Raw genomic sequence first — 24,320 nt, 5'->3', positions numbered from 1 at the left:
ACAAGTCAGCGTGAAAGTGCAACATAAGATGTTTATATAACATGACTTAGAGAAGAAAAAAACCTGTAACAGATGCTTCAAACTTGAGAAGATGACACTGTTGGAAAGCAAAGCATCTTAAAAGATTCACTGAGACTTGACAACAGAGCTGTGATACTCAAGTCAACTTCAAAGTCAAAAGAGTAAATCAGATTGTTTACATAACACTACATTACATACATAACATCCACTGCAGGACATATAACCACCTAGAAAACAAAGCAGCAGCAAGTATTCTGGGTCCTTAACCTACAAACACAACTGGCACTGGAAATCTGCTCATAAATTCAACCACCGTAATAGATTTCCCGCCACTTACAATTTAGATTCTGTAAAAACCTCAGATAAAGCTTACAAAGACTAAAGAACACACCATTTCATATATTAGCATATCTCATTTTGTTTGCTGAATAGGTTCTGTAAGTCTGATATAGGTGTATAATCAGTAAAAACGTGCTGTAAGACTTAAGTATTTGAGCTGGAAAAATAAGTGACGTGCTCTTTGCAATAAGCCGTTTTTTGACAACAGACGTGTTAAAGAAAACACGGTGAAAAGCTTCGGTCATCCTGTGCATTATTTGGACAAGCAAGGCACTACTTAGCTATTTTTATTTATTTATTTATCTTTCTTTCTTTTTATTCTCTTCCCAAGTGGAGCAGTGAGTGTCTCGCACATTCTTCGCAGTGAAAGGCAAAAGGTGAGCGCTGGCTGTTTGTTGCTATGGCAACGGCCAGCTTCAAGTGCATTTGATTGGATACTGACCGCTAAGTTAGAGGAGCTGCGAACCAGCGGTGCATCTCCTCCCTGCAGACCCCAGGTGATGTAAATGTAGTGCCAGTTTGGCCGCAGGCTACAGCGGCGTGATTCGCACACTGAAAATGTGCCGCCACTTGTTGGCTGCACGGTTTCCTTTTCTATGTCTCGGTCCATAACAAAGTCCATAGATGTGTGTGTTGGGTGGAAAGTGTGATTTCCCACTACAGTGGAGTTGCCTTGAGCCATTCTAGTGATATATGGAAAGCTGACTTGTTCAGGAAAGTGGCTAGAAATAATTTATCTTTTTTTGCACTGTGCCAGTCGTGTCTTCTGTTTAAAGTTCTTTCATCTGTTCTTCAGCAATAACTGTTTTTCCAGTGCAGGGTCTCAACCGTCTAGGGCGAATACTAGAAACGGGGTACAAGGCAGGATGCATCCTGGACAGGATGCCGGTCCATCACAGAGTATTACACACACATTGACTTTATGGACAGTTGCATTTACGTTGCAGGTTACCATGCGAAAGCAGAGATAGATACTCAATGTTTTGGGGGTAAATAATACCTTCTTCTCTGTTCTTCTAGCCCCACTCCTCCAACAGGCCCCACCCTTTGTGACCAATTAGACAGTGGGCTTGTAGTTGTCCAGCTTCCGTGTCTCATTTTGCCTTGCACTGTTGTCTAGGCGATTCCAGGTTTACATCGCCGAGATTTGAGGGGTCAGTTCTGTGTGTACACTATTTAGAACGCTCAAGGTGAGCACACAGTGTGGGACATCACTGTGGCCACAGAACAGAGACGATGACCTCATGGGCAGTGGCGAGAGGGCAGCCTCGTACGCTGTGTGACAGAGTCGCTGTTGAGCTCTACTGGGGACACCGCATATACACAGAGGGGCTTCTATTCAACACAAAGACACAACACATCTGCTGTGTAAATGCTCTGCTCCCAGATGTCCCATTAACATACAGGTGTTACATTGTTTTGTTCAAAACTTTTTTTTTTTTTTTTTTTTTTTGAGTATGGAATCCTAGTGTGAGTGTGGAGAAATAAACAGGTAACTGGATGTCCTTTCACCTTTTCACACGAGGGGCGATCCAGGGATGTTGGTCACGGGGTCTTGGGTTCAGAGGAACCCTTGGGGCCACACTCTTCTGTTCCTGATCTCTGAAATCCCATCAGAGGGGATGAGCATGTTACACAGTTTACTGTGAATACACTGGTAACAGACTGCTTTGGTGCACCTTTGATCACTGCAATAGCTGCTCTACTCTTGTACTGTATATAATCCTGCTGACAGACGGTTCTTTCTGACAGGTGGAAGTGGAGGTGTACAGGAGGGACTCTAAGAAGCTGCCTGGGCTGGGGGACCCCGATATTGACTGGGAGGAGAGCGTCTACCTGAACCTAATCCTGCAGAAGGTGGGCAATGAGTGTTGTTATAGCATACAAGTAAACTTGTAGTTCCACATTGCAGGTAGTAACTTGAGTAGTGGACACTTGTCCCTGTCAATTTTGTTAGAGAAATCACTCTGTAAATTGCTGTTGTCAGAGGTTTGAGCTGCCATTGTTTCCTTTGAAAAAGCTAAGTTCTTGGGTGAAAAACATCATCTTAAATTAATTCAAGTACACTCTGGGAGGAGACAGTTTGATCATTTGGCTGAGGGATGATTATGGTGTAAAGAAATGAGGTCCCCAAGATGACCAACTGTGTCATTCACTGTGTAAAGCGCACGGATACTGTGCTGTTTGAGGTACCGTGTAGTTATTGACTCATCATCATCCATCAGCGTTACAAAGGCATAAAAAAACCTCTGCTTACTGCCACACCTTCCATAAGTGAGTACGATCACAAATTAATGAAGAATTATGATCGTTAATCATGGATGAGTGAGTGGGCTGGATACTGTCAGGTTGCCCGAGCCTAGACAGAGGCCAGACAAAGTCCAGTCTCCTACCCTTTGACCTTCCAGGTATGATTGGATCTGCACGTCTGAAAGGACCAACCTGTATAGCTCATTAGGTCACGGAGGCGCACAAGCCATCACACCACGCCAAGGTGCAGTCTCATCGTGATGGAAAGTTATTGACTGCTTGACTTCACATCTAAGGCCTTCATTTGATCACTAAATTCAGGCTTCACTGATGCCAGTATAAGGGTATTTGTGTTATTTATGCTGTATATATGTTTGAATGGCACCTCCTGCTGTAGTGTCTTTGATCAATGCTGTGAAAATGACCCAGCTGTATAAATGGATAAATCACTGTAAGTGGCTTTACACTATAAGTTACTTTGAAGAGAGGCATCACGTAAATTAATTAATAGCATTAAATTCTGTTCTGACATTACATTTACCTTATCCGAGGGCTGTGATTTGTTGACTGTACTTGACGAGAAGTAAAGTGTATACAGTAGTTCACTTTGTTATAGAAGCAGCAGCATCCGTGCACTTTGCACAGTGAAGCACAGTGGGAAATGAATAAAATACATGTTGTGGAAGTAAAATGACTGTGTAGCTAGCTAAGAATTCCACTGTCCTGAATAATAAGCTCATTGTATCAAAAATAAGTATATATCATTGTACGGGACCCATTACAGGAGGGCTGAGTGTTTTTAACCCTATGAAAACACGCACTTGAAATGTGCTGGAAAATTGCACCGTGCGTTTATCCTGTAGAAGTAATGCAGTTAATGGTGCCCTTGATCACTCACCGCTGTCCCTGTGTCCCGCTCTGTGCTGCCCGCAGTTGGACTACATGGTCACGTGCGCTGTGTGCACACGCTCTGAGGCCGGGGACATCCACATCCACAAAAAGAAGTCACAGGTGGGATACTGATCATGTGAAGAAGGTGTTTGGCATTCACTGTGTCCTGGTCACATCTGTAGCAGGCAAATTATCAGTATGGTTTTTTTTTTTTGTGTGTGTGTGTGTGTGTGTGTGTGTGTTTTCGTATGCGCTGTATGTCCATGTTTGCCTGTGTAAGGCAGTTATTCTGCTGACTCGATGAGAAACACCGTAACTTTGATACATATTGTTATGGTATTGATCTCACTTTCACGTCATGTGGCACGTGCACTTGTGTTCACCCCCTCCTGTTCCCCCATAGCAAGTGTTTGCCTCCCCCAGCAAACACCCCATGGACAGCAAGGGGGAAGAATCCAAGATTAGCTACCCCAACATCTTCTTCATGATTGACAACTTTGAAGAGGTGAATAGCAGATCCCTGTAATAAAGTGTGTCATCACGTGTGTTCAGCGTGGGGAAGTGAGCTAGCACAGTGCCTGTGTCATTCGGTATTGAAATGAGGGCTGGGGGTATGGGGGCATTATGTGAAAGAGTTAGTCTACTGTCTCAGATAATGGAGTGTGTGCGTATGTGTGTGCATGCCTTCACTAGCACTGCTCTCGACTTGCCTAGCGTACCCCGCACACCGGCGGAAACCCTCTCCAGTCCAGCCAAGCCCTTTTTCTAGTTTCACTTAATTATGGCAAAAAACTTTAATTATGGGCATTGTTTAAAATGAAAAGAACATCATTGTACATTTTCTGCTATAAGACAGTTCAGTGGAATTTGTCAAATTAAAATACAGGTCTCATAAAGTCTGAAGTACTGTATTTGTAAGGACTTTCAAAAGTAGAGCACAAAGCTGTGACAAGGAAAACTGAATATGCATGCGTGAAATGTTCAACGTGTGTGTCTGGCAGCGGTAGCGTATGAGTACATGTTGTAGCATGTATAGAAAGCTGTGACAGCGAGAGATTGCATGTGTCTCCTGCACAATAGGCTTTCGGGGACATGACTGTGGGCGAGGGCGAAATGGTCTGTGTGGAGCTCGTGGCCAGTGACAAGAGCAACACCTTCCAGGGCGTCATCTTCCAGGGCTCGATCCGCTACGAGGCCCTCAGGAAGGTCTACGACAACCGGGTGAGGAGAGGCTTCCACTTGAAGCCAACCGCAGCCTCGAGTGCTGACTGTCAACCACTGTTGTTCTGTCTTCCTTGTGCTGCAAATTCTACTTATGAAATATGTAATTTTGAGCATAGGTAAGTACTGCCGAGTCAAGGCCAGCTCATGGCGACCACTTGTGTATCCTCCCTTACCACGGAAACCACACAAGTGGGGGACCTTTCCTTTCTAACGCACACGTCTCGCAGAGAGAACATGCAAATTCTACACGCTCTGAGTGGGGGTTTAACCCCAGATCCAAAACAACAACTGAGGAGCTGTGAGACACTATGCCACTTAAGAGAGCATATCTCAATATTGGGGGGGGGGGGGGAGCGAAAAAAAAGAGGAACCTGAATATTCTGAAGAGCAATGGAGGGAAACGGTGAAGCTCAGGATGCTCACTGTGCGATTGCACTGCACATTATTATTTACAGCAAGGTTTGACAGTTATAAAGGTTTTTTTAAAATATTTTTCCAATTAGCCTTCAGCCAGAGAGAGTATTTCAGGGTGATCCAAGTGTCTTATAAAGCGACAGCAAAGTCACGCTGAGAAAGCTCCGCCACTGTACATCAATGATGCAAGACAAGCCAAAAATAGAGCTGTACTGTAGCGGCACCGTACCGGTCCTACCAGACACTTCTCCTCCCTCCTGCACATACACACTCGCTGGCAGTCCTGCTTTCATATGTCCTTTGCGCCCTACATCCTGACAACATATTCACTTATGAGATGCATTGTTTTGTGCAATATATTCCATTATTTTCAGTTTATATTCAAGAAGAATGTACAAAGAAGCACAGTGGACATGTTTTAACCATGTGCTTTTCTGCACCAGGACTTGTGGCCTCAGTCCACTGAATAATGCAGGAGCAGAGATGTCTCTCTGGTTCCTCGTGAACCAGTAGGGAAGGATGTGTGGGACCGCGGTGGCCCACGTCTAACAAAAGGCTCTCCGTGCAGGTGAGCGTGGCGGCCAAGATGGCACAGAGAATGTCCTTCGGCTTCTACAAGTACAACAACATGGAGTTTGTGCGCATGAAGGGCCCCCAGGGGAAGGGCCATGCCGAGATGGCCGTGAGTCGCGTGCCCACGGGGGACACCTCGCCCTGCGGCACGGAGGAGGATTCCGACTCGCCGGCTCACGAGCGGGTCAGTCGGCACCCGGTCACGTTGTCTGCAGTTTTGTGCTTCTGTGTGTGTTACCTGCCTCACGCACTGCGTGCAGGACTAGTCGCGCACATAGAGCTGCCCTGATGCAGTTGTGAGCCCTGCGACTCTACCCGAGCGCTGGGCGCATGAAATATTCACGCTCGCCTCTGGCACTGAGCCGGAGTCAACTCTGAGTAAATCTCTTTATGATCTATTTGCCTTTCATTAATACCGCATGTCGAGCCCTGCTCAGTCCACCTTGGACATGATCCTATGTGTGAAGCCCTTACTGTTGCGCATTCAGTGGGCTGCTGCAGATGAGAGCACATGGTTTGATTTGTAGCGCCTCCGTGGGGGGCTCTGGGTGCACTTTGAGGTGTCCTGATGATGTGTGAATAACCACACGCTTTACGTGCGAAGACGGCAGCACTCGGAAAGAGACGGAGTCTGTGTGGCTCAGTCACATTGCTTTGACACGTGGACATTGGCTCGGGTTTCACGGCATTTCGGGTCGCCACTCATTCAGGTGACCTCCTTCAGCACCCCACCTACCCCGGAGCGGAACCGGCCCTCCTTCTTCTCCCCATCACTGCGACGCAAGGTGCCGCGTAGCTACATCGCCGAGATGAAGAAGTCGCACTCGGCTAACGACAGCGAGGAGTTCTACCGGGAGGAGGAGGGCGCAGGTGAGCGAGTTGGTTGGACGCAAACCCTTTATATGCCGAGACACACTTCCGCTGCAGCTTTTGTGTGGAGATTAAAATGTTAATTTTTTTTAGTTTTGGAGGTGAGCATTTATTCAACAACTTTTCCTAAAGGTATTTTTTGTGGTTGGGGAGTGTTGTGAATGAAAAGTCACCTAAAATTAATTCAAACACCAAAATACGTGTTCAGGGGGAGGGTCACAGATATGCAGAGTCAGTCCAGACTCCAACCAGGAGGTGGAGAGTGATGCTGGGTATAACCAGGGTGGAGACATTGTGATAATGTGGCTCACGTGTTTTGTCTTTCACTCTGCAAAGCTCACCGACACTGTACGGTTGGGGGGCAGGGGCAGGTGCAGATCAAGGTACTTACCCTGAACAGTAAAAATGACCCATGGACACAGATGGGGAAGATCAGTGTATACAGGTTGACACCGTTAATTACTTTGGAGAAAAGTGTCAGGTCAATAATACTATTGAACCTCCCTTAGTTTTGAGATTTACTTTGAGAGCTGCGATTGGTTTAAACTGTCAACGTAACGGGAAGTGTGTACAGTAATTGGTTTTGCTGCTGAAAGAAGCACAGTGTCTGTGAACATTGCACAGTGAAAACCACAGCAGGCACTCAATAAAATACCTGTTGTGGAAGTGAAATGCCTATGTAATTGGGTAAAAATGCAGTGTACACAGAAAAGATACTGCCCTAGACAGCGAACACTGACACAGCCTGTTTTCAGAGTTCCCTGAACCCCTCCAGTGTGAAAGCAGAAACGGCAGCAGCTCTGTCTGCTCTCAAAGCTTCCAAGTGGTTCTAGTAGCCCTTGTCCAATCAGCGGCTGATCGATCGACCGTGTGTCCTGCCCACAGACCTGCACAACGCCACCAACTTGCGCTCTCGCTCCCTATCGGGCACGGGCCGCTCCCTGGTGGGCTCCTGGCTGAAACTGAATAGGGCCGAGGACTACTTTCTGCTGTACGCCCACCTCACCTACGTTACGTTGCCCCTGCACCGCATCACGACAGGTGAGCGAACACGGATGAGTCCAGCAGACATTTGCACTCATGACGGCGCACCCTTCACGTTTGCTGGGGCCCCACAGAGAACAGTAAGCAGGATTTGGGGTGGATACACAAGGCCGATTTGGACAGGAAGCCTGATCTGCACGCAGTCTTGCGTTGCGTGGTGCGTGGCGAGATCGCAGGAGTGCGTTGAAGTGCCGTACAACCGGTGGCCTCTTGCCCTATGTTCCAACTCATATACTGAGCACCCCGCGTCACCCCTTTCTTACACTTTCAGAAATGTACGCGTGATTTGTGTGTGTCGTTCTGGCTCATAGGACAATGAGCTCATGTGTGAATTCTGAATAAGTGAGATCTCGTTTGCACGTTTCTGCTCTCCTGTGCAGACATTCTAGAAGTGAGACAGAAGCCCATCCTGCTGACATAGCGGGCGCTAGGAGTGCTGCCGACCGTGACCAAGTGCCTGCATTCACCGGGCCCCTGGACAACACCACCACCTGGTGTCAGAGAACCAAACATGGGAGGAGTGGAAAACCAGCCTATAAGAAGTGCCTCTTCCTTCGCACCTGACACCTGTTAATAAGGGCCGGCAGGCGGGAGGCGATCTCCCAGCATGCCGAGCCTCTCCAAGCAACCGCCAACAGCTTTCTGTCTGCTGTACTTGACCCGGAACTGAAGCAGCATTTGCTGAAATCCACCACTGTTTCCATTTAAGTGTAAAGAATCTGCAGCCCCCCGCAGAACATTCCCTGTGTACATTGCTGTTTTCTTTAGAGCTCTACAGACTTACCTGTTTATTTAACGTGATCATGTGCGTTAAAAGGGATCTGACCCCAGAAAGGCAGTCGGGGATAATGTGTGTGTTGTGGCCTTTGTTCTCCAGTAATGGCCTTCTTTGTCTGCCTCTCCACACTAGTGTGCGGCGCGTCCCTACTCACTGTATGAACTGCTTTCGCTGAGTGGGCCGAGAAGCGGACGGAGCATTTACCGCACCCCTCGTGCTCCTCGTCCACTGTCTACAGCTCAAGGAGCGTACGCACCAATGTTGACGGGCATCAAGTGGGCGTGGTTGTCACGAGCATGCTGTGGCAGCTTTTTTTCACAAACACCACAGCATATGGAGCACTGTTTGTGCAGGAGGAGCAGACGATAAAAATCCAGCAGAATCCGGGACAGCGGCAGAGCTTACAGCACAATCCCTCCACCTGTGCGTTGGGCTGTCCAACCAAGCCGGGTCCCTTTCGAACCCGCCCCGCAGCCATGGCTTTACGCATTCATTCCCTGACCGGACCTTAATCGCAACTCTTGAGCGAGATACCAAAAACCAATGAGACACTTGAAATTGTACTGTGCTCTTTCCGCAGCCACTTGCACCTGTTGGGGCCCCTCGCAGGGAAAGGGAGAGAGACTTACCGTGTTTGCTGTAGGCACCCTCAGTCCCAGAGTCAGACAACAGAGTGTTTCCCAGTGAGCCTTATTCTGTCTGCCTGTGCAGTGTGGAAGAGGTCCCTGCCTCACTCTGAAAGCTACATTAACCATAAGCGGCTTTCCTGAGCGCTGATTTTGCGTCTCGAGCATCTCCAGTGACTTTCAGGAAGCGGAGCACGGTGGAGAGCGGCCCTGGTCCTCGGTGCCGGAGCTCCTGTGCCAGGCGCTTGGCTGCAAGGTTCTTTGTGTTCATCATTCTCTAGAGGTGGACAGAGTGCCTTCAGGGTGAGACACCAACGTAGGCATCTCACTGTGCGTGTGTGTGCGTGCTTGCGAGAGAGAGTGTGTATGTCGACTGACACCAAAGCACAGCGCTACAGCACAACCACCGCAGCCCTACCACACAGTGTGGACATCACACTAATTTTAGTGTTCACCTCACTTTCCCTAAAATCCAGTCAGCCTGTTCCACATGAGCTGTGGAGATTAGGGTGCAGCCAGTGCCTCGCTGCTCTCCTTGGTTACAGCATCCGCGAGGGGAACAGGGGTGCTGTTAAAACACATTTGGGAAGGACACTGGCACAGCATTCCCCACTTTCTTTTTTCCCCCCCCATATTCATTACTTAGCATTTCCCTCTTTGGCCAGTTTATTGTAGTGCTGGTATATGAAAATGTTTAATTTCTACTGCTTTTTTTGTGCTCATACAAATGCTTTCAGCTGCTTTTTATACCAAGCATCAAGTCCCTGTGCATGTTAAGTTAGTCAATTTTTTTCTGGACTTTGACTATATGGGTTAATAATTAAGCAATCCATTTCATCTTTGTGGGTAGATAATGTTGTTACATCCACCTGCAGAGCGCCAGTGCTGTCCTTTTTCCACCAGTAGAGAGTCAAATGACCACTTGTTTATCGGTCACTGGGCCAGGGGGAGGGGGGGCAGGCAGGCGCAAGTCCACTCATTCTGTCTCAGATAATAAAGTACAAATTAAACACAGTTGTACAATTCTCTCTCCAATTTAATCACTGTGGCCAAACAATGTAACTGACCCCATGAGATGTACCACAGTACAGACTGTGCACAGCATCAGCGAGGAAGAAGAGGCGACACCCTTAGAAGTGGATGTGCAATGATTTATTGTACAAAGACGGCACCTTTGTGAGGGCCAGCGGCCACCTCCGCTCACACCATACAAAGGACACTTGGAGAGTGAAGAACCGGGAGACGCACTACTGGACAACACCCACACCTGTTGCGCAGGTGCATGTCAAAGGCTCGGTCACAACATAGACTGGAGAGGAGCTGCACTGTCCGTCCCTGCCGCGGGGGCAGCTGGACAGTGTGTGGCCACCCAACACACCAATAAATACTCTCCCATCTGTCATTGCAGGAAACTACAGGAACAGTAAAAAAATAGATCTACGCTTTGAGTAGAACAGACAGCTGACATCCAGGGCTACAGTAAAACCTGCTGTAAACTACACACACTTAAGTTTGCCTGAACTCATACCAAAGAGGACTAATACGGGCACCTGGGTCTGATAAACAGCCAATAATAAATTAGGTTCTGATTGCTGAAGCAGTATCTGATCTGTTCAAAGTCTTACTGAAGATTTTGTTTATCCACTAAAAGCATTAACAGGAGAAGGAAAAAAAAAAAAAAAAAAAAATAGAACATACTCCTCCCAAGCTCAAAATTTCACACATTCAAAAAGTTGTTTTTGCTCTGTGGCACAACACTGTCCAAATTACGCAGTACCGCAAAATGTTCAGTTAAAATCATCAACACGAGGTCAGTTCCGTCCACTCTGCTGACCTCCGTCAGCCTACAGCATAGCAGCAAAATTCACAAGTGACGGAATGTGAGCGACTGCGGCGACTTCTATCCATTTCCGCATTTTAAAAACTTGAACATGGTTCAATAAACTATAACATCCCTTAGGTTTCCAGGGAGAAACCCAATGCTGTGAGCACTCTGGCTAACTCCAAGTACTGTATGCCTAGAAGCATAGTTAAGGAATTCAATTTCACAGTTTGAAGACGGACTTCTCAAACTCAAAACTGAAATATGTACAGGCATGCAACCAAAGGGCTCGTATTTGAAAACTAGCAGGTGACCAGAAACAACTGCGAACCGCACAAACTGCGGTCGGACAGCGGCAACAGGAGGCGGGTTCGAGGAGGACAAAGACTAACAGAATGCTTGAAAGGAGCGGGATGGCTGGGAGAAAGGAAGGAAGCTTCAAGCCTTCTTCTCCTGCAGGATTCTGTGCAGCTCGTCGGCATCCTCGGCTGTCTTCACGCGGATCAGCAGCGGGACCGCGCTGCTCGGGTTCTTGTCCACCGGAGGGTTGGGCACACACACCACCATCACGTTGTTCTTACCCATCCGTGAGCAGGGCATGGACGAGTGCACCAGGATGTTGAGCAGAATATTTCCTGTTGAAATGATGCATCGGAAATGCATTAACACCACAGGAGCAATGAGGTACAAAAAAGCTTTCACCATTGCAATATTTTTTGGAAATTATGTACCGAGTGATGCATGTGTGCAACACAATACATACATTTGGTTACTTCATATACTTACTTTTTTGCCAAAGTACTGGAGGCAAAAAATAAGCAGATATCCACTTTCTACAGTGCACAAATAATCAAAGTCATGAATGTTGAGATGAAACAAAATCAAGGCTGTCAGCACCTTGGCATGACTCCCTGTGGCCACTAGGGGGACCCACTAACTCCAGCTCGCTAACGCTGAACCCCTGCAGAGCCACTCAGGAGATTAACACAAACATTTCTTAACCCAAACACGATTTAACAAGTCCTCCCTACATTAACACTACCGTTAACAGAGGGATGCACTAATGCAACAGGCATATCTGCCTACTGCTCAATTCACAGCTATGGCTCCGACTTGGCGGTATCATCAACCCAATTAACAGTGCGAGTTAAAAATGTCAACTCTGGCCTTTGGCTTACAGAACACACCACATTGGCAGTAATATTTAAGAAAACTAGTATTTGGTCACTATTTTTACTAGTATGTCGATAGAGTGCGTCACCACATAGCAAATGGATTATTATGTTTGACACTGAAAACCTCTAACAGCAGCCATCTGGAGCAACTTTGTGCCTGCCTCTTGTTGATATTACTAACTAAGCAGTGTTCATTTTCTAGCTTGAAGTTTTAAGGGGAGTGCCATTTAACTGTGCATGTTAAAACACAATCAAATCATATTTCCAATACTACATTAAGCAAGAATGTTTGAGGAACCCAGCTGTAAAACTAATAAAAGTAATGCAGTAAAATGCAGGCTGCAATGTTTCCAACCAGGGCACTGAAAGTAGAAGGGGGGGGGTTGATTTAATTATTAAAAAAAAAAAAAAAAAAAAAAAAAAAGTGGTCAAAGACGACAATAAAACGCTTAGCCATTAACCCAAATCACCAGAGGAAGGGGGGGGGGGAATAACCATAAATACTATATGTGTGTGCAGACCACACCCATGCCTTTGCTTCCTAGTGCCACAAAGCAGAAGTGCCGTTTTGGTCAAAACCCTGGTACTTTTTACAGGTGCCTGCCAGGTGCCATACCAAGGTTCGTGTCAGCACGGACCAGAAGCTGGGTCTTTCCGTCGGCCACCTGCTTCAAGTGTAGCGTCCCCACACCCTTCTCCTTGAACTCGTTCTCCTTCTTGTAGAACAGTTTGCATCTGAAAACAGAGACCATGTGGGTACCATGAGGAAGGAAAGCTATGGAAACTTCCTCAGCGCTCAGTGAGCGCACGCAGCAGCACTGCCCTCAACACACTGGAGCAGGAGTTAAAGTTTGTCATCGTGCATTATAGACTGATTGTGCTTAATTTTTTTCCATACCTCATTGCTTTAAAGGAGTAATAAATCAAGTTGAAATATAGCTGGCTTTACATTGGTCCAAATGTTACATGCTGTTTTGCAACGGGGTGGGGGGGTGTGTGTCACAATGACAGTGAGAAACAGATCTGTGTGATGATTGTGTGTCTCCGCTCTCACGCTGAACTGAGTGCCCAAGCCACCACACAAGGCAGAACACCTACTTCTTGGAGTAAAAGGCATCGTCCTCCTTCACCTCTGTGACCACAGGCTTGGGGGGCTCCTCTGACTCTTCATCAGCTCCTCCGTTCTCATCTGCGGGGGGGATTATGCAGTCAGAGCAGCCATCACTAAATCAGAGTCACCAAAGCTGCTACACAGTGCTTAAGGAACTGCACTTCTGCTCAAGTGACACAGAAGGTCCTCCTGTGGCAGCCTTAAGAAAGGTATTACCAGGTTATACCTCAGGGGACGTGATACGTCATATGAAATAATTACTACTGATAAAATCATGAAGGATTTATGATGAAGCTAGTTCTTAAGACCAGGAAATTCATAACCTGGTTGCATAAAATATTCATCTGGTCAATCATCATAATTTTACAAGTCAAATGTAAAATTAACAAAGTACCTGGTTAAATAGCTATGCTGTAAGATACAGTAAAATCCATTTAAAACACATTGTTTTAACATTATATCTAATGACCCTGCAATTCTCCAAATCACTGGCAATCAGAGGAACAACCACCAATGACACTAAAATGCACAAAGTACTCAACACATGAAAACTGCACAGTGCTTGAGAAACAGACCATTACACATCTCTGCAGAAATGTGGCAACAACGCAACCGCAGAACAAATCTAGACATAAACAAGGCGGAGAGAGCAGAGCTTCAGTCTCACCGCAGCAAGGACTTCCACTGCAAATTTCAGTTCCAAATCGTACAGTGGCACATGGAGGAAAGTACAAGTTCGAGCGCCCTGGTAGCAGGCGGGCTTCCTCACACACCGCTGTCTGAAGAAAGATGCTCACCTTTCGTCTGCTCGATGCTCGCTGCCTCCGCTTTGGCCACGCCGAACGAGAAAGTCGCCGTCGTGCCCTGGCTGCCAAACAGGGACCCAGATGCGCTCTGGCTGGAGAAGGAAAAGCTGGGTAGGTTCCCAGAGCTTCCCAGGGACCCCAGCACAGAACTGTCAACCTTCTTCCCGAAGTTGAACGTGACACCGGCTGGGGCCGCTGCGCTGCTGCCTGCCTGCGCATCTGTGCTCTCCTTCTCTCCCTCCTTCTCGACAGAGAACAGCGTTGCCCCTGACGACGGGGCTATGCTGCTGCTGCTGCTACTACTGCTGCTGCTGCTGGAGGAAGAGGCGGCGGTTGACAGAGGTGTCCCCTGCGCAGGCGTCTCTGCCTCGCTCTCAGAGCCACTGCCGTACTTCTGCTCGATGCTGGCCAGGTGCCGCTCGTAGTCACGAAAGATGGGGTTGAGGTCGCACAGCGGATTGTCGTTGACGTGCTTAGTGATCCAGTCACGCACCGAGTAGTTGAGTGCAGTCAGTTGCCGGCTGTATTCCCGACTGCTGGGGCTCTGAGCTGGGCTGGGGGAGGAGCCATTTGGCTGTTTCCCACTGACATCAGCAGCAGGGGGCTGAGTGGAGGTGGGGCCATTAAATGTTAATGAGCCTGAGTTTTGGGAGGGGGTAAGGGGGGGAGAAAAAAAAAAAAAGCCACAATGACTGACAGACTTGATGGTAGGGCGTTGCACAACTATCACTGCCTTCCTGGCAGATGGAGCCCTTCAGCTCTCCACCTCACCACCAAAAGGCTTTCAGTTGCACACATACAGGTGGCTTTGAGGGTGAGCCTCTCTCACCGCTGACACACCAACAGCACGGTCAAAAACACAATAAAGTTGAACACAGTACAGCTGTTCCCATTTGGGGGGGTGTGTGCTGCTGTAGCCTCATGCAGTTTCCTTCAGGATTCATGAAGTGCTCATCTCATCATCTAAACTAACACCGCAGTATAGCACCAGAGACCATGTATATCCTAAAGGAATACATTTGAAGTGCTACCAAGTGATACCTGTTTATAGTTAAGAGAACTGCCATTTCCATGTCTGTGCCCGTATTTCTTTGATAGAGACATGCACATTTCTCTAAGTAAATGTACTAGTTTTGTACGGTTTGTATATTCTTTCTCACATCAGTGTTGTCCTGCTGTGCTCAATGTGTGTGAATGAGAATGCGCACACACTCAGCCACCACAGTTCTCAACACAGTATGCTCAGCACCAGGAGCCAGAGTGCTGCCACAGTCTTGGCCATTCAGGCCGAACCAGTGAAACGCACAGCGAGTGCAAAAGGAGCCGATGACTCAGTGGATACCGCCGCAGCACTGGACCGGGGCCGCCTCGGTGCTCTTATTCACTCCTCGATGCGCCTCTCGGCACTCCAGTACTCAAACAATTGACGTGACACTCGTGCCACACATAACAAAGCAAATTATATTCAGATGAATATAAGCAGCAAATCCTTTTCATATTTTAGTTCCTCGGCTGGCAATTAATCCTGCAAGACAACGGGGCTCTTCAGCAGCGGTCTCACTGGAGCACACTGTGCACTACTCTTAACTGCACAGGTATGGTACCTTCACTGCTTTAACACACACCGAGGGGAAAAAAAATAGTGTACAAATATGTTCTTGGCCCCTTAAAATTAATCAAAGGCTGCAAATGTATCAGTACTGTTAGTTTATGGCACAGATCCTTCACTATTCAGCTGTTCGGCAATTTAAGAAGCTTGTATACGAAGACAACAGCTGCATAGAGTTTACTTTGGTTTCATATTACTAATATGGATTTGTAAACTTGCACATTCAAAGATTTAAATCATGACGAATTTAATCAAATGATAAACCTTTACGCAGCTACTCCTGTAACGTAACAAATGTTTATGTATCTCCAAAAAAAAATTACTAGGAAGGTGATCAGGAATCATGGATATTCTGATAGTTTTATGCAGCTACTCGTGTGATGTACATTGGTTCATATGGTGGAAAGAAACTGCACATTAAGTATCACATGTTTGCATCTAGCTTTTTCTTCCTGCTAATGTAATGCACACATTGTGTTTGATGAGATGTGTGTCGCTTTGTGCGTCGAGAAAAGCGTCTGCCAAATGAACAAATGTAGATGCATGGGGTGTAACTGAAGATTGCATTTAACCAAAATAAGTACATGACCGAACTCGCTGACACGAATCCCTCCAATAAAGTGCAGAGTTACTGTTGAGAAACCTCTCTGCTCACTTTGTTCTATAGAGGTTTTACCATCAGCTGTCAGTTCAAAAATCACTCCAAGCTCCTATTTTAGAGTAAACTTGCCATTTAATTGCTGATTAATATTAAGTGACAAGTAAGGAATCAGTATTAAAGAGTACAATCAGCTACTGTTAGATCCACAGCTTTCAACTAGAATGACAAAAGTTCTTAGATGTTCAGTACTTATAAGCAGTAACCAAAGTGTTACACTGTGAAACCGCCATAATCTCTTACGCAAACCTCACATTTTTAAAAATATACTGTAGAAATACACTGTCAGGTAGCAGGTGGCATAGTGATTAGAGCTGTCGCTTCCGGACTCAGATTGTAGGTTCAAATCCAACTTCCTGCTGCAGTGCCTGAGGTGAGTTATCCTAAACTGTGCTAGGGGCAAATTTTGTCACATTATTCCTATTGAAAGATTGTTTCACATAGTTGTTGTAATTAATAAGACCCTTTAGATCAGCAGACTCCACCTTTTAAAACTGGGTAACTTTGCACTTTGTAGTTAAGTGTGCAGATCAACTGAAATGAGTACAGGAGACTAACATTCCCTCAAGCAATACAGTCAACAAATCCTCTAGTGAAGGAAGAACAAAGCAACTAGTGAAGAGCAACACTGTCCATTCACATACAAAACAAGAATTCAGCTAATAAGACAGGAAATTATTAAAGCAACAGAAGTGACATAAGAAGGTCAACCATCAAGTTGTGAATGCCACTAGTCTTGGGAAGGTTTCTCCATGTAACCCGGAGAAGACATTTTACACAAACAGCAGAGAGAAGCACAATGCATCAGACAATGGAGATCCTACACAAAACTCTGAACGTCCAAAACAAGTTGGAACGCTGAAGCTCCCTGCCTTAGCTGGACACGGTACTTACCAACAGTGGTCTTGGTTGCAGGTGCAGAACTCAGGGTAGAGAAGGAGGGCGGAGCAGTCGAACTGCCGTTCCCATTGGTCAGACCACCCAGGGGAGCCTTAAACCCAGCACCGTTCCCAAACCCTGAGAAAGTTGTGGAACCTCCTCCGCCTGTGCTCGATCCAAATCCTTTAAAGGCTTTAAAAGCACCTCCAGTGTCACCCTAATAAGAAAGCAAAGGCTTGATGATTTGGTGAACATCTGAGGTAGCACATACAAAGACCTTTGAGCTAGCAAATTTCTGGACCGTGCCTTCACCGAAACCAGGTGACAGCAGAGCGCTCATTGGAGCCTCCATGCTGTAGAGGAAATTTGCAGTACAAGGGAAAGAGCTGTACCTCGGCTGCAGCATTTCGACGCTTCGCCTTCTTGATTGGCCGGTTCTTCAGCACGTCTTCACTGGCGATGGAAAATGTTCCTGCCTATCAGGAGAAGCCAAGTTCTAAATCAATGAGGATGCAGAACGGCCCCCGTATCCGGGGAAAGCAAAGCACTTGGCGGACTGTGCCTCGGCACTGAAAGCCTGTTCATTCCAGTTTCTGCTCCCTGCTGCACTTTTGCCAAATCCAGTCACAAATGAAATCTATGGGAAAACAAGACTAGCAGCAAAGGGCCCCGATTACTGACCAAAAGATTAATGGCATGTTGTCAAGGCAATTTATGCCAGTTCAGCCCAATAAAGGACCTCAAAGTCATACAACTCTCATCTGTGTTGCATAACAGATGGACAGGACAGAAGCCAGTAACTATCAGTCAACCTGCATTCCTGGACATTCTGAGAAACACTCTGGGCTTAACACTCAGGGTTCTGAGCTACTCTGTGAAAGAAATCATGACTCTATGTTATCAAGGCCTACAGAATTATGCCACTTTTTATCCAAGCAATTCTGTAAGGTTCATGTAACTACAGCTGAAAAGCAGAAAGGAAGTTGTTCACCAAAAGGGCCAATTTCAAAAATGTCAACACACATTGTCTGTATTAAGGCACACGCAAGGTGAGCAGGATCACAATTTTCTAATCTATTGAACAGCTGTTGAGTTTACTCTGTTTGGGTCAAAAGGAAATGCGTTTCTCAGGGGTCCTCCTCGGTTAGAACTTCCAACTTTACCCATTCACAGTCAACTATATTGCTCTGCCTTAAAATATCTTCCTCTTCAAAACATAAGGTATTAAAAATTATGGTACAATAACCAAATCAAACAAGGCATATGCACAGTAATGCATAACCATGATGGTGAACCAGGTGGCATAGAGGTTTGTGCCGTCACCTTGTCCCATTGGGAATTACACTCCTGTCAATGTACCCTTCACCCATGTACTTTGAAAGCATGTACCATAAAGTAAAAATATCCTGCTGTATGAACCTATAAATAATTGTAAGCAGCTTAATGTACAAAACTAACATTTATAAGCAGCCTTAGATAAAGGTGTCAGTTGAATAAGAGATTCTGACATCTGTAGGGTTTGAAGAAGCTAAGATTGTAAGCGCATAAGGGAGTGTTTACAACAATTCTTTCCTAAGCCATAAAGCTTCAAAGTGGCCTCATAGAAGGAGTTTAACTTTTCATACATCTTAAACCAGTTCAATTAACTGGTATAGCATTTGAACGTAAAACATTAAATATGCGAAAATGTGCACATGATACTATGAGGAGCTGGAGTAAGAGTGCTCCCAGAATGTATCCGTTACACACGCAGAAACCACATCTTAACCAAGATTATCCGTGTGCATCGACGCAGGCTAAGCCCCAGCTCACCTCCTCTCCTTCGTCCTCCTGGTCCCAGTTCCGGTCCGTCAGCTCCTTGTCCGCTAACCTTTTTGCCATCGCAGCCGAGTTCAGCTTTCTAGCAAACCAGAGACAGACAATCACAAAAAACGTTTCCCACAGTTTCCGTCAATCACAACTCCATTTCTGCTGTTATTTCACCATCAGTAATGTGAACTGGATGGAGCTCTACAGTTCGATAACTAAAACATAATTGCGTGAACACACTAAGAGCCACAACCCAAACTACTTCTTGGAATTTTTTCCTCATAGGGTCTGTAAATAGAGGGAGCGGTGGCGCACCAGGCTCAGCCTGTGCCTTCTCTCTGGTGGGTCTGGGATTCGAGTCCCGCTTGGGGTGCCTTGCAATGGACTGGCGTCCCGTCCTGGGTGTGTCCCCTCCCTCTCCGGCCTTGTGCCCTGCGTGTTGCCGGGTAAGGCTCCGGCTCGCTGTGACCCCACTCAGGACAAGTGGTTTCAGTCAAAGTGTGGGTCTGTAGGTTAGAAACTATTTTCTCACTTCCTCCAGCATATTGCAACTTTTTAATTTTTTTTTTTTTTTTTTAAACACAGCCATCTGCTAGCACGTTGTTCCTTGCAACCCGAAGGTCCCCAGGTTCTAATCCCACCTCAATCAATGTACTTTCCCCTATACTGGTACAGTAAAAAATGACCCTGTTGAGTAAATCACTGTAAGCTGATCAGACATTGAGATTCCCAAGTTAAGGATTAAGCTACAAAAAAAAAGTAAACATTACTGTTTCGCCGCTCGTGTGAATACACGTGAGGTTGAACACGTGTTTACTTTCATTCAATAAATTATTGTAGCTGAAGTTTGTTAAGTTAACCAATGAATTAGGTTTACAGATGTAACAGCTACAGTGAGCGAAGCTCAACAGGCGGCACACAGAGCTTGAGTTATGAGTGAAATATTAATACAGAGAAACAGCGCACCTAGAGTCTAGACGAAGGGCTTGAGGTGTCACTCTCTCTCTCTCTCTCACACACACACACACACACACACACACACACACACACACACACAGGAACACTGAGTCACCAGTTTTCTGGTATGAACCGAACGCCACAGGTCAGGTGAGACTAACAGTTTGTCACCTGTGCGGCTCTCTTCCAGTGACACGTATTAATTGGTGTAAGCGCGGAAGTCACAACTTTACGTTGACGCAGAAAAACATTAAGACTAAAGCGACTCGAAAGAATGAAACGTGTTTGTGTGTAAGGAAGCGGCGGCACGTCCGACCGGGAGGAGCGCCGGAGCGGAGGCCGCCGGTGCGCCGCGCCGGACGGACCGAGCGCCTCAACAACAACAACATCCCCGGACCCGGCTTCCACCGCGGGTTAAAGCCACAAACGCACCTTTTTCGCAAGTACGGAAGCCACCGGTCCTCGCGCAGATTCTGAGAAAACCCCTCCCGTTCAGTAAAACGAGTAAATCGTTGGATTTAAATGAATGTCAACTTCACTCCCGCCTCTCTTTCACGCCGCCATTTTATAAAACACCAAATAACCGCGCGCCTCGCCTTACATCTCGCGCAGGCGTCGTCGGTGACGTCGCTAGAGGTGCTTTATGGGAAATGTAGTTGCTCGAAACTCGGCGATGAGCCGATGACCACGTGAATGAAGCGCTCCCGCAATGAACGTTACTCGCAGTGTTCGTTCTTATTTACTGTGGCTGCTGGTCGTTGTCTCCTCTTTTTTATCAAATTTTCTTGACATTACTGTCTTTTTAAAATAATCAAATCTGTGCATGTCCAATCCGGTAGCCCTCAGTCCCATCATTTGAGCTTCCAATAGTACTGATTTGATCCAACATCCATCTGTGTCCTTTCTTGGCTCTCCTTTTTGTGTCTTGAAAAGTCTCCTCCGGCATCACGGTTCAAACCTTTTTCCTGTCCGACATTTTCAATGTCCAGCATTCACGTCGGTATGATGTTATTCGAAGTACGGTTGCTTGAACAGTTCTAATCCTTGTTCTTGTGAAAACATGACACATTTGAGGATCTTTTCCAGATCTTTCTCTGCAACTCTAATGAGTGCCCGTATTCAATGTGTTTCTTGACTCCACGGTAGCATAACAGGTAGCACTGGGGCCTCACAGCATCTGGGTTGTGTATACAGCTCAATCTGTGTGGGCCAGACATGGATTTCCTCCCACGGTCCAAACACATCATCATGTTCCAGGTGTGTGTGTGTGTGTGTGTGTGTGTGTGTGTGTGTGTGTGTGTGTGTGTTACACTGGACAAGCGCTTACTGACAAGGGATGAAAATATGACAATAAAAGGTAAGCTCAGAATGATAATGAAACACTGAATCTTGGTGTTATTGTTGTCATGTCTAAAATACCTCTTATATTGGTGTTTTAATAAGTGTAGGTGAGATATGTTTCATCTGGGAACTGATTTTTTTTTTGCATTTTAAATAAAGGTTATTTGACCCCTCCCAACAGGAATTTCACTCATGAGGAGATTTCACCGAATGAATTGGCCCCCATTATGTGCGAAATGGATGTAATTTGGACAAATGTTGATATCTTCAAAAATCTGTAATTGAAATGTTTGTAATTAGAGGTACCAGCATACAATGGATTGGGGGACTGATGGCGCATAAAACTAAAAATTGCCTGCATCTAATTCACTGTAAATACCGTATGAGGTATGACACCACAGTAAACAAGATAATAGCAGGAAATATAACAATAACCAAGTTTATGGAAAATATGTAGGAATTAATGATGAAACAGTAAAAACTGTACGCAAGCAACACGCACTAAACTCTTCTCCACAATATATTTACGCAAGTTCAATGTTTCCCCCTGCTGCTGGGGTTATCATGCTAACATGTCAATATAATTTCCTGACATTCATTAATACGAATCGAAACTACACAATGCTAAATTAATTTAATTTGTAGCAAAAAACGTTGTAAATTAATTCTGACTATGTGTTACATGTTAATAATTACATCATACTTACTGCTCAGGTTGCTGCTGTTTCGGTTTTGCATGTTGGTGTGTAGCGCCACATACAAATGAACAGCCCCTGAGAACGATGAAAAGACTATTAAATATGATGGTTATTTTCTTGGCTGATGCCTCTGCTCCAAGCTCTAGAGATCTCGCCAGGGCAGAAACAGGTGGCAAAGACCCGTCGACAACACGGGACCCCTGACATGCTGGCACCGGAGCAGAGGGGCATGTTACTGTGGTACGGGGGGTGCTATCTGCGGATCGTGATGCTGCGTACCCGTTTCATGGTCAATGAGATCTTTGACATTTCAAATCTTGAGCACCGTGGGCCTAAAATACCCCACACGTGGGGCAGGCCGGTTTGCTCATCGCTGCCGTCCGAACATCCTTCTCGCATTCATGAAAACGGTCTTCGAGCCTCCGCAAAGCACGTGCTGTCGTCGCAGTGATGGAGAAGAGAGCGATCTACGCCCTGTGACGAGCGGGGTCTTCGGCATCACAAAGACCGAGGGCCCGTGGGGTCCCGAAGCTCAACGTGCTCATAAGTGAGCGGTCATTACTGCAGCACCCCCTGTGCACCACGCAGAGGCCTAGAGAGCACTTCGACGCAAATTCTCCATGCAAACACACAAATGTAAGTGCAATGGCGCACTCACATGGTGTGCGGGACATATAAATGCATGACAAACTCACACATCATCTGAAACCGCTTGTCCCATGCAGGGTCTCAGGGAGCCGGAGCCTAACCCAGCAACACAGGGCTGGAAGGGGAGGGGACGCACCCAGGACGGGACGCCAGTCCATCGCAAGGCAACCCAAGCGGGATTCGAACCCCAGACCCACCGGAGAGCAGGACCCGGTCAAACCCACTGCACCACCCTGCATGACAAGCTATACTACAAAACCGCTTGCACTTAGTGCACGTTGTTTTGTTCTTGCGACAAATTATTTTATTCATCCTGTACGTGAACATCTTGGTCTTTGTTTGTTTATGAAAACAACAGGTTTGTCATATAAAAGTGTAACTAATTTACATGCCGCAGTATTAATGTTGTTGTTAATGCAATGAAAGGCTTTTAAAGCCTGAGCCGCTGTTCTTAATGAGTTCACTGTGGACTTTTCAGTTCTTTTAGACGATGCAGGACAAAGCATTTGTAATTGTAACTTCACCATATTACAGATAAATGTCATCAACAATAAATTTTTTTTGTGTAAATTTAGCAGCACATCGAGAAATTTGTTCCTTTAGTGTTTAATGGAGGGGGGTGCAGCGGGTTTGACCCGCTCCTGCTCTTTAGTGGGTCTGGGGTTCGAGTCCTGCTTGGGGTGTCTTGTGATGGACTGGCATCCCATCCTGGGTGTGTCCCCTCCAGCGTTGCGCTCCGTGTTGCCGGCTTAGGCTCCGGTTTCTTGTGACCCCACTTGGGACAAGCAGTTTCAGATGATGTGTGTGTGTGTGTGTGTGTGTGTGTGTGTGTGTGTGTGTGTTTAACAGGAAACACACCACAAACAAAAATTTGGCCATGTTACACTGACAAAGAGGAAAACCTCTTTTGCACTTTTTCCGACAAAACTTACTCCCGTAAATGTGAGGAGCTGTTAAAACACGAACAGAATACTGTATCAATTTCACATTGTATTGGTGTATCATAATTTATCGTTTGTGATTAAGGAAGTAGATAGTTTCAAAGGGACTGCGGAATGTATTGATTCATTCTTCACTTTGCTTCAATTGATATAGTGTGCGCTTGTGCTGGCCTTAAATAATACATATACTATACGCATATGCACTTATTTAGGTATCCTCAGAATAATAACCTTTAGAACTGTCCAAAACGATTGAAAGGAGCGCAAAACACACGGTGCTGTTACAAAACCCACAACTAAGCCTTAGGCTGATAGAGCACCTTCAGTGGCCGTTTTCACTAAAGCATCCCGAAATGTTCGCGAGAGTAACATTACAGCATCACGCGACCGTTTCTCAAATTAACGGAATGAAAAAGCAAAGCGGAGTATCTGAGCGCGGAGCCCCAGATATCCGGAGTACAGCTCACCTCCTCCATCAGGACCAGCTGCTCCAGTATCAGAGCTGAACACGCGCTACTCGTACCCAGGGAAATAGCCTGTGAATTAATGTGTTTTCTACACTCACTGATCAAAGACAGCTGATTAAAACTGTCTGCTTGGTTCACTCTGAAGTGTCTGGCATCACTGATAAAGTCAAGTATAATAAAATTGGAATTGAATGATCATAATTAATAATTCATTCATATTAAACCCTCGTATCGACTACAGGGACCCGTGTGGCAAAGGCCTCGATGACAGCAGTTATTGCAGATGATGCTGGAATGTTCTCTCCTCTGTTTGCGGCTATGTGCTGCACCAAACACAGGTACGTGACCACACACACATTGGCTGAAGCC

At 46.2% G+C, this 24,320-nt stretch overlaps 2 protein-coding genes across 2 annotated transcripts in view; one reads left to right on the top strand and one right to left on the bottom strand.

Moving 5' to 3' along the window:
- Nucleotides 1-10,718, top strand: part of kiaa0930 — a 29,715-nt gene extending 18,997 nt beyond the window's left edge. The window contains exons 3-10 of the mRNA XM_018765991.2: nucleotides 2,113-2,217; nucleotides 3,544-3,621; nucleotides 3,905-4,006; nucleotides 4,582-4,722; nucleotides 5,708-5,896; nucleotides 6,423-6,582; nucleotides 7,468-7,623; nucleotides 8,007-10,718. Coding sequence (XP_018621507.1) covers nucleotides 2,113-2,217; nucleotides 3,544-3,621; nucleotides 3,905-4,006; nucleotides 4,582-4,722; nucleotides 5,708-5,896; nucleotides 6,423-6,582; nucleotides 7,468-7,623; nucleotides 8,007-8,047 — 972 coding nt within the window. The 3' untranslated portion in view covers nucleotides 8,048-10,718. The remainder of the gene's footprint in view (nucleotides 1-2,112; nucleotides 2,218-3,543; nucleotides 3,622-3,904; nucleotides 4,007-4,581; nucleotides 4,723-5,707; nucleotides 5,897-6,422; nucleotides 6,583-7,467; nucleotides 7,624-8,006) is intronic.
- Nucleotides 10,719-11,021: 303 nt separating this feature from the next.
- nup50 (nucleoporin 50) lies at nucleotides 11,022-20,453 on the bottom strand. The gene is made up of 8 exons (XM_018765990.2): nucleotides 20,289-20,453; nucleotides 18,903-18,990; nucleotides 17,483-17,566; nucleotides 17,106-17,307; nucleotides 13,936-14,583; nucleotides 13,126-13,216; nucleotides 12,644-12,762; nucleotides 11,022-11,487 (listed from the first exon to the last, which is right to left on the bottom strand). Exons 2-8 carry the CDS (start codon nucleotides 18,969-18,971, stop codon nucleotides 11,291-11,293), a joined length of 1,410 nt encoding a protein of 469 aa, XP_018621506.2. The 5' UTR covers nucleotides 18,972-18,990; nucleotides 20,289-20,453; the 3' UTR covers nucleotides 11,022-11,290.
- Nucleotides 20,454-24,320: the final 3,867 nt, after the last annotated feature.

The sequence above is a fragment of the Scleropages formosus genome, chromosome 5 (assembly GCF_900964775.1).
Source record: "Scleropages formosus chromosome 5, fSclFor1.1, whole genome shotgun sequence".
Classification (NCBI taxonomy): domain Eukaryota; kingdom Metazoa; phylum Chordata; class Actinopteri; order Osteoglossiformes; family Osteoglossidae; genus Scleropages; species Scleropages formosus.
This window is presented reverse-complemented; position numbering and strand designations above follow the sequence as displayed.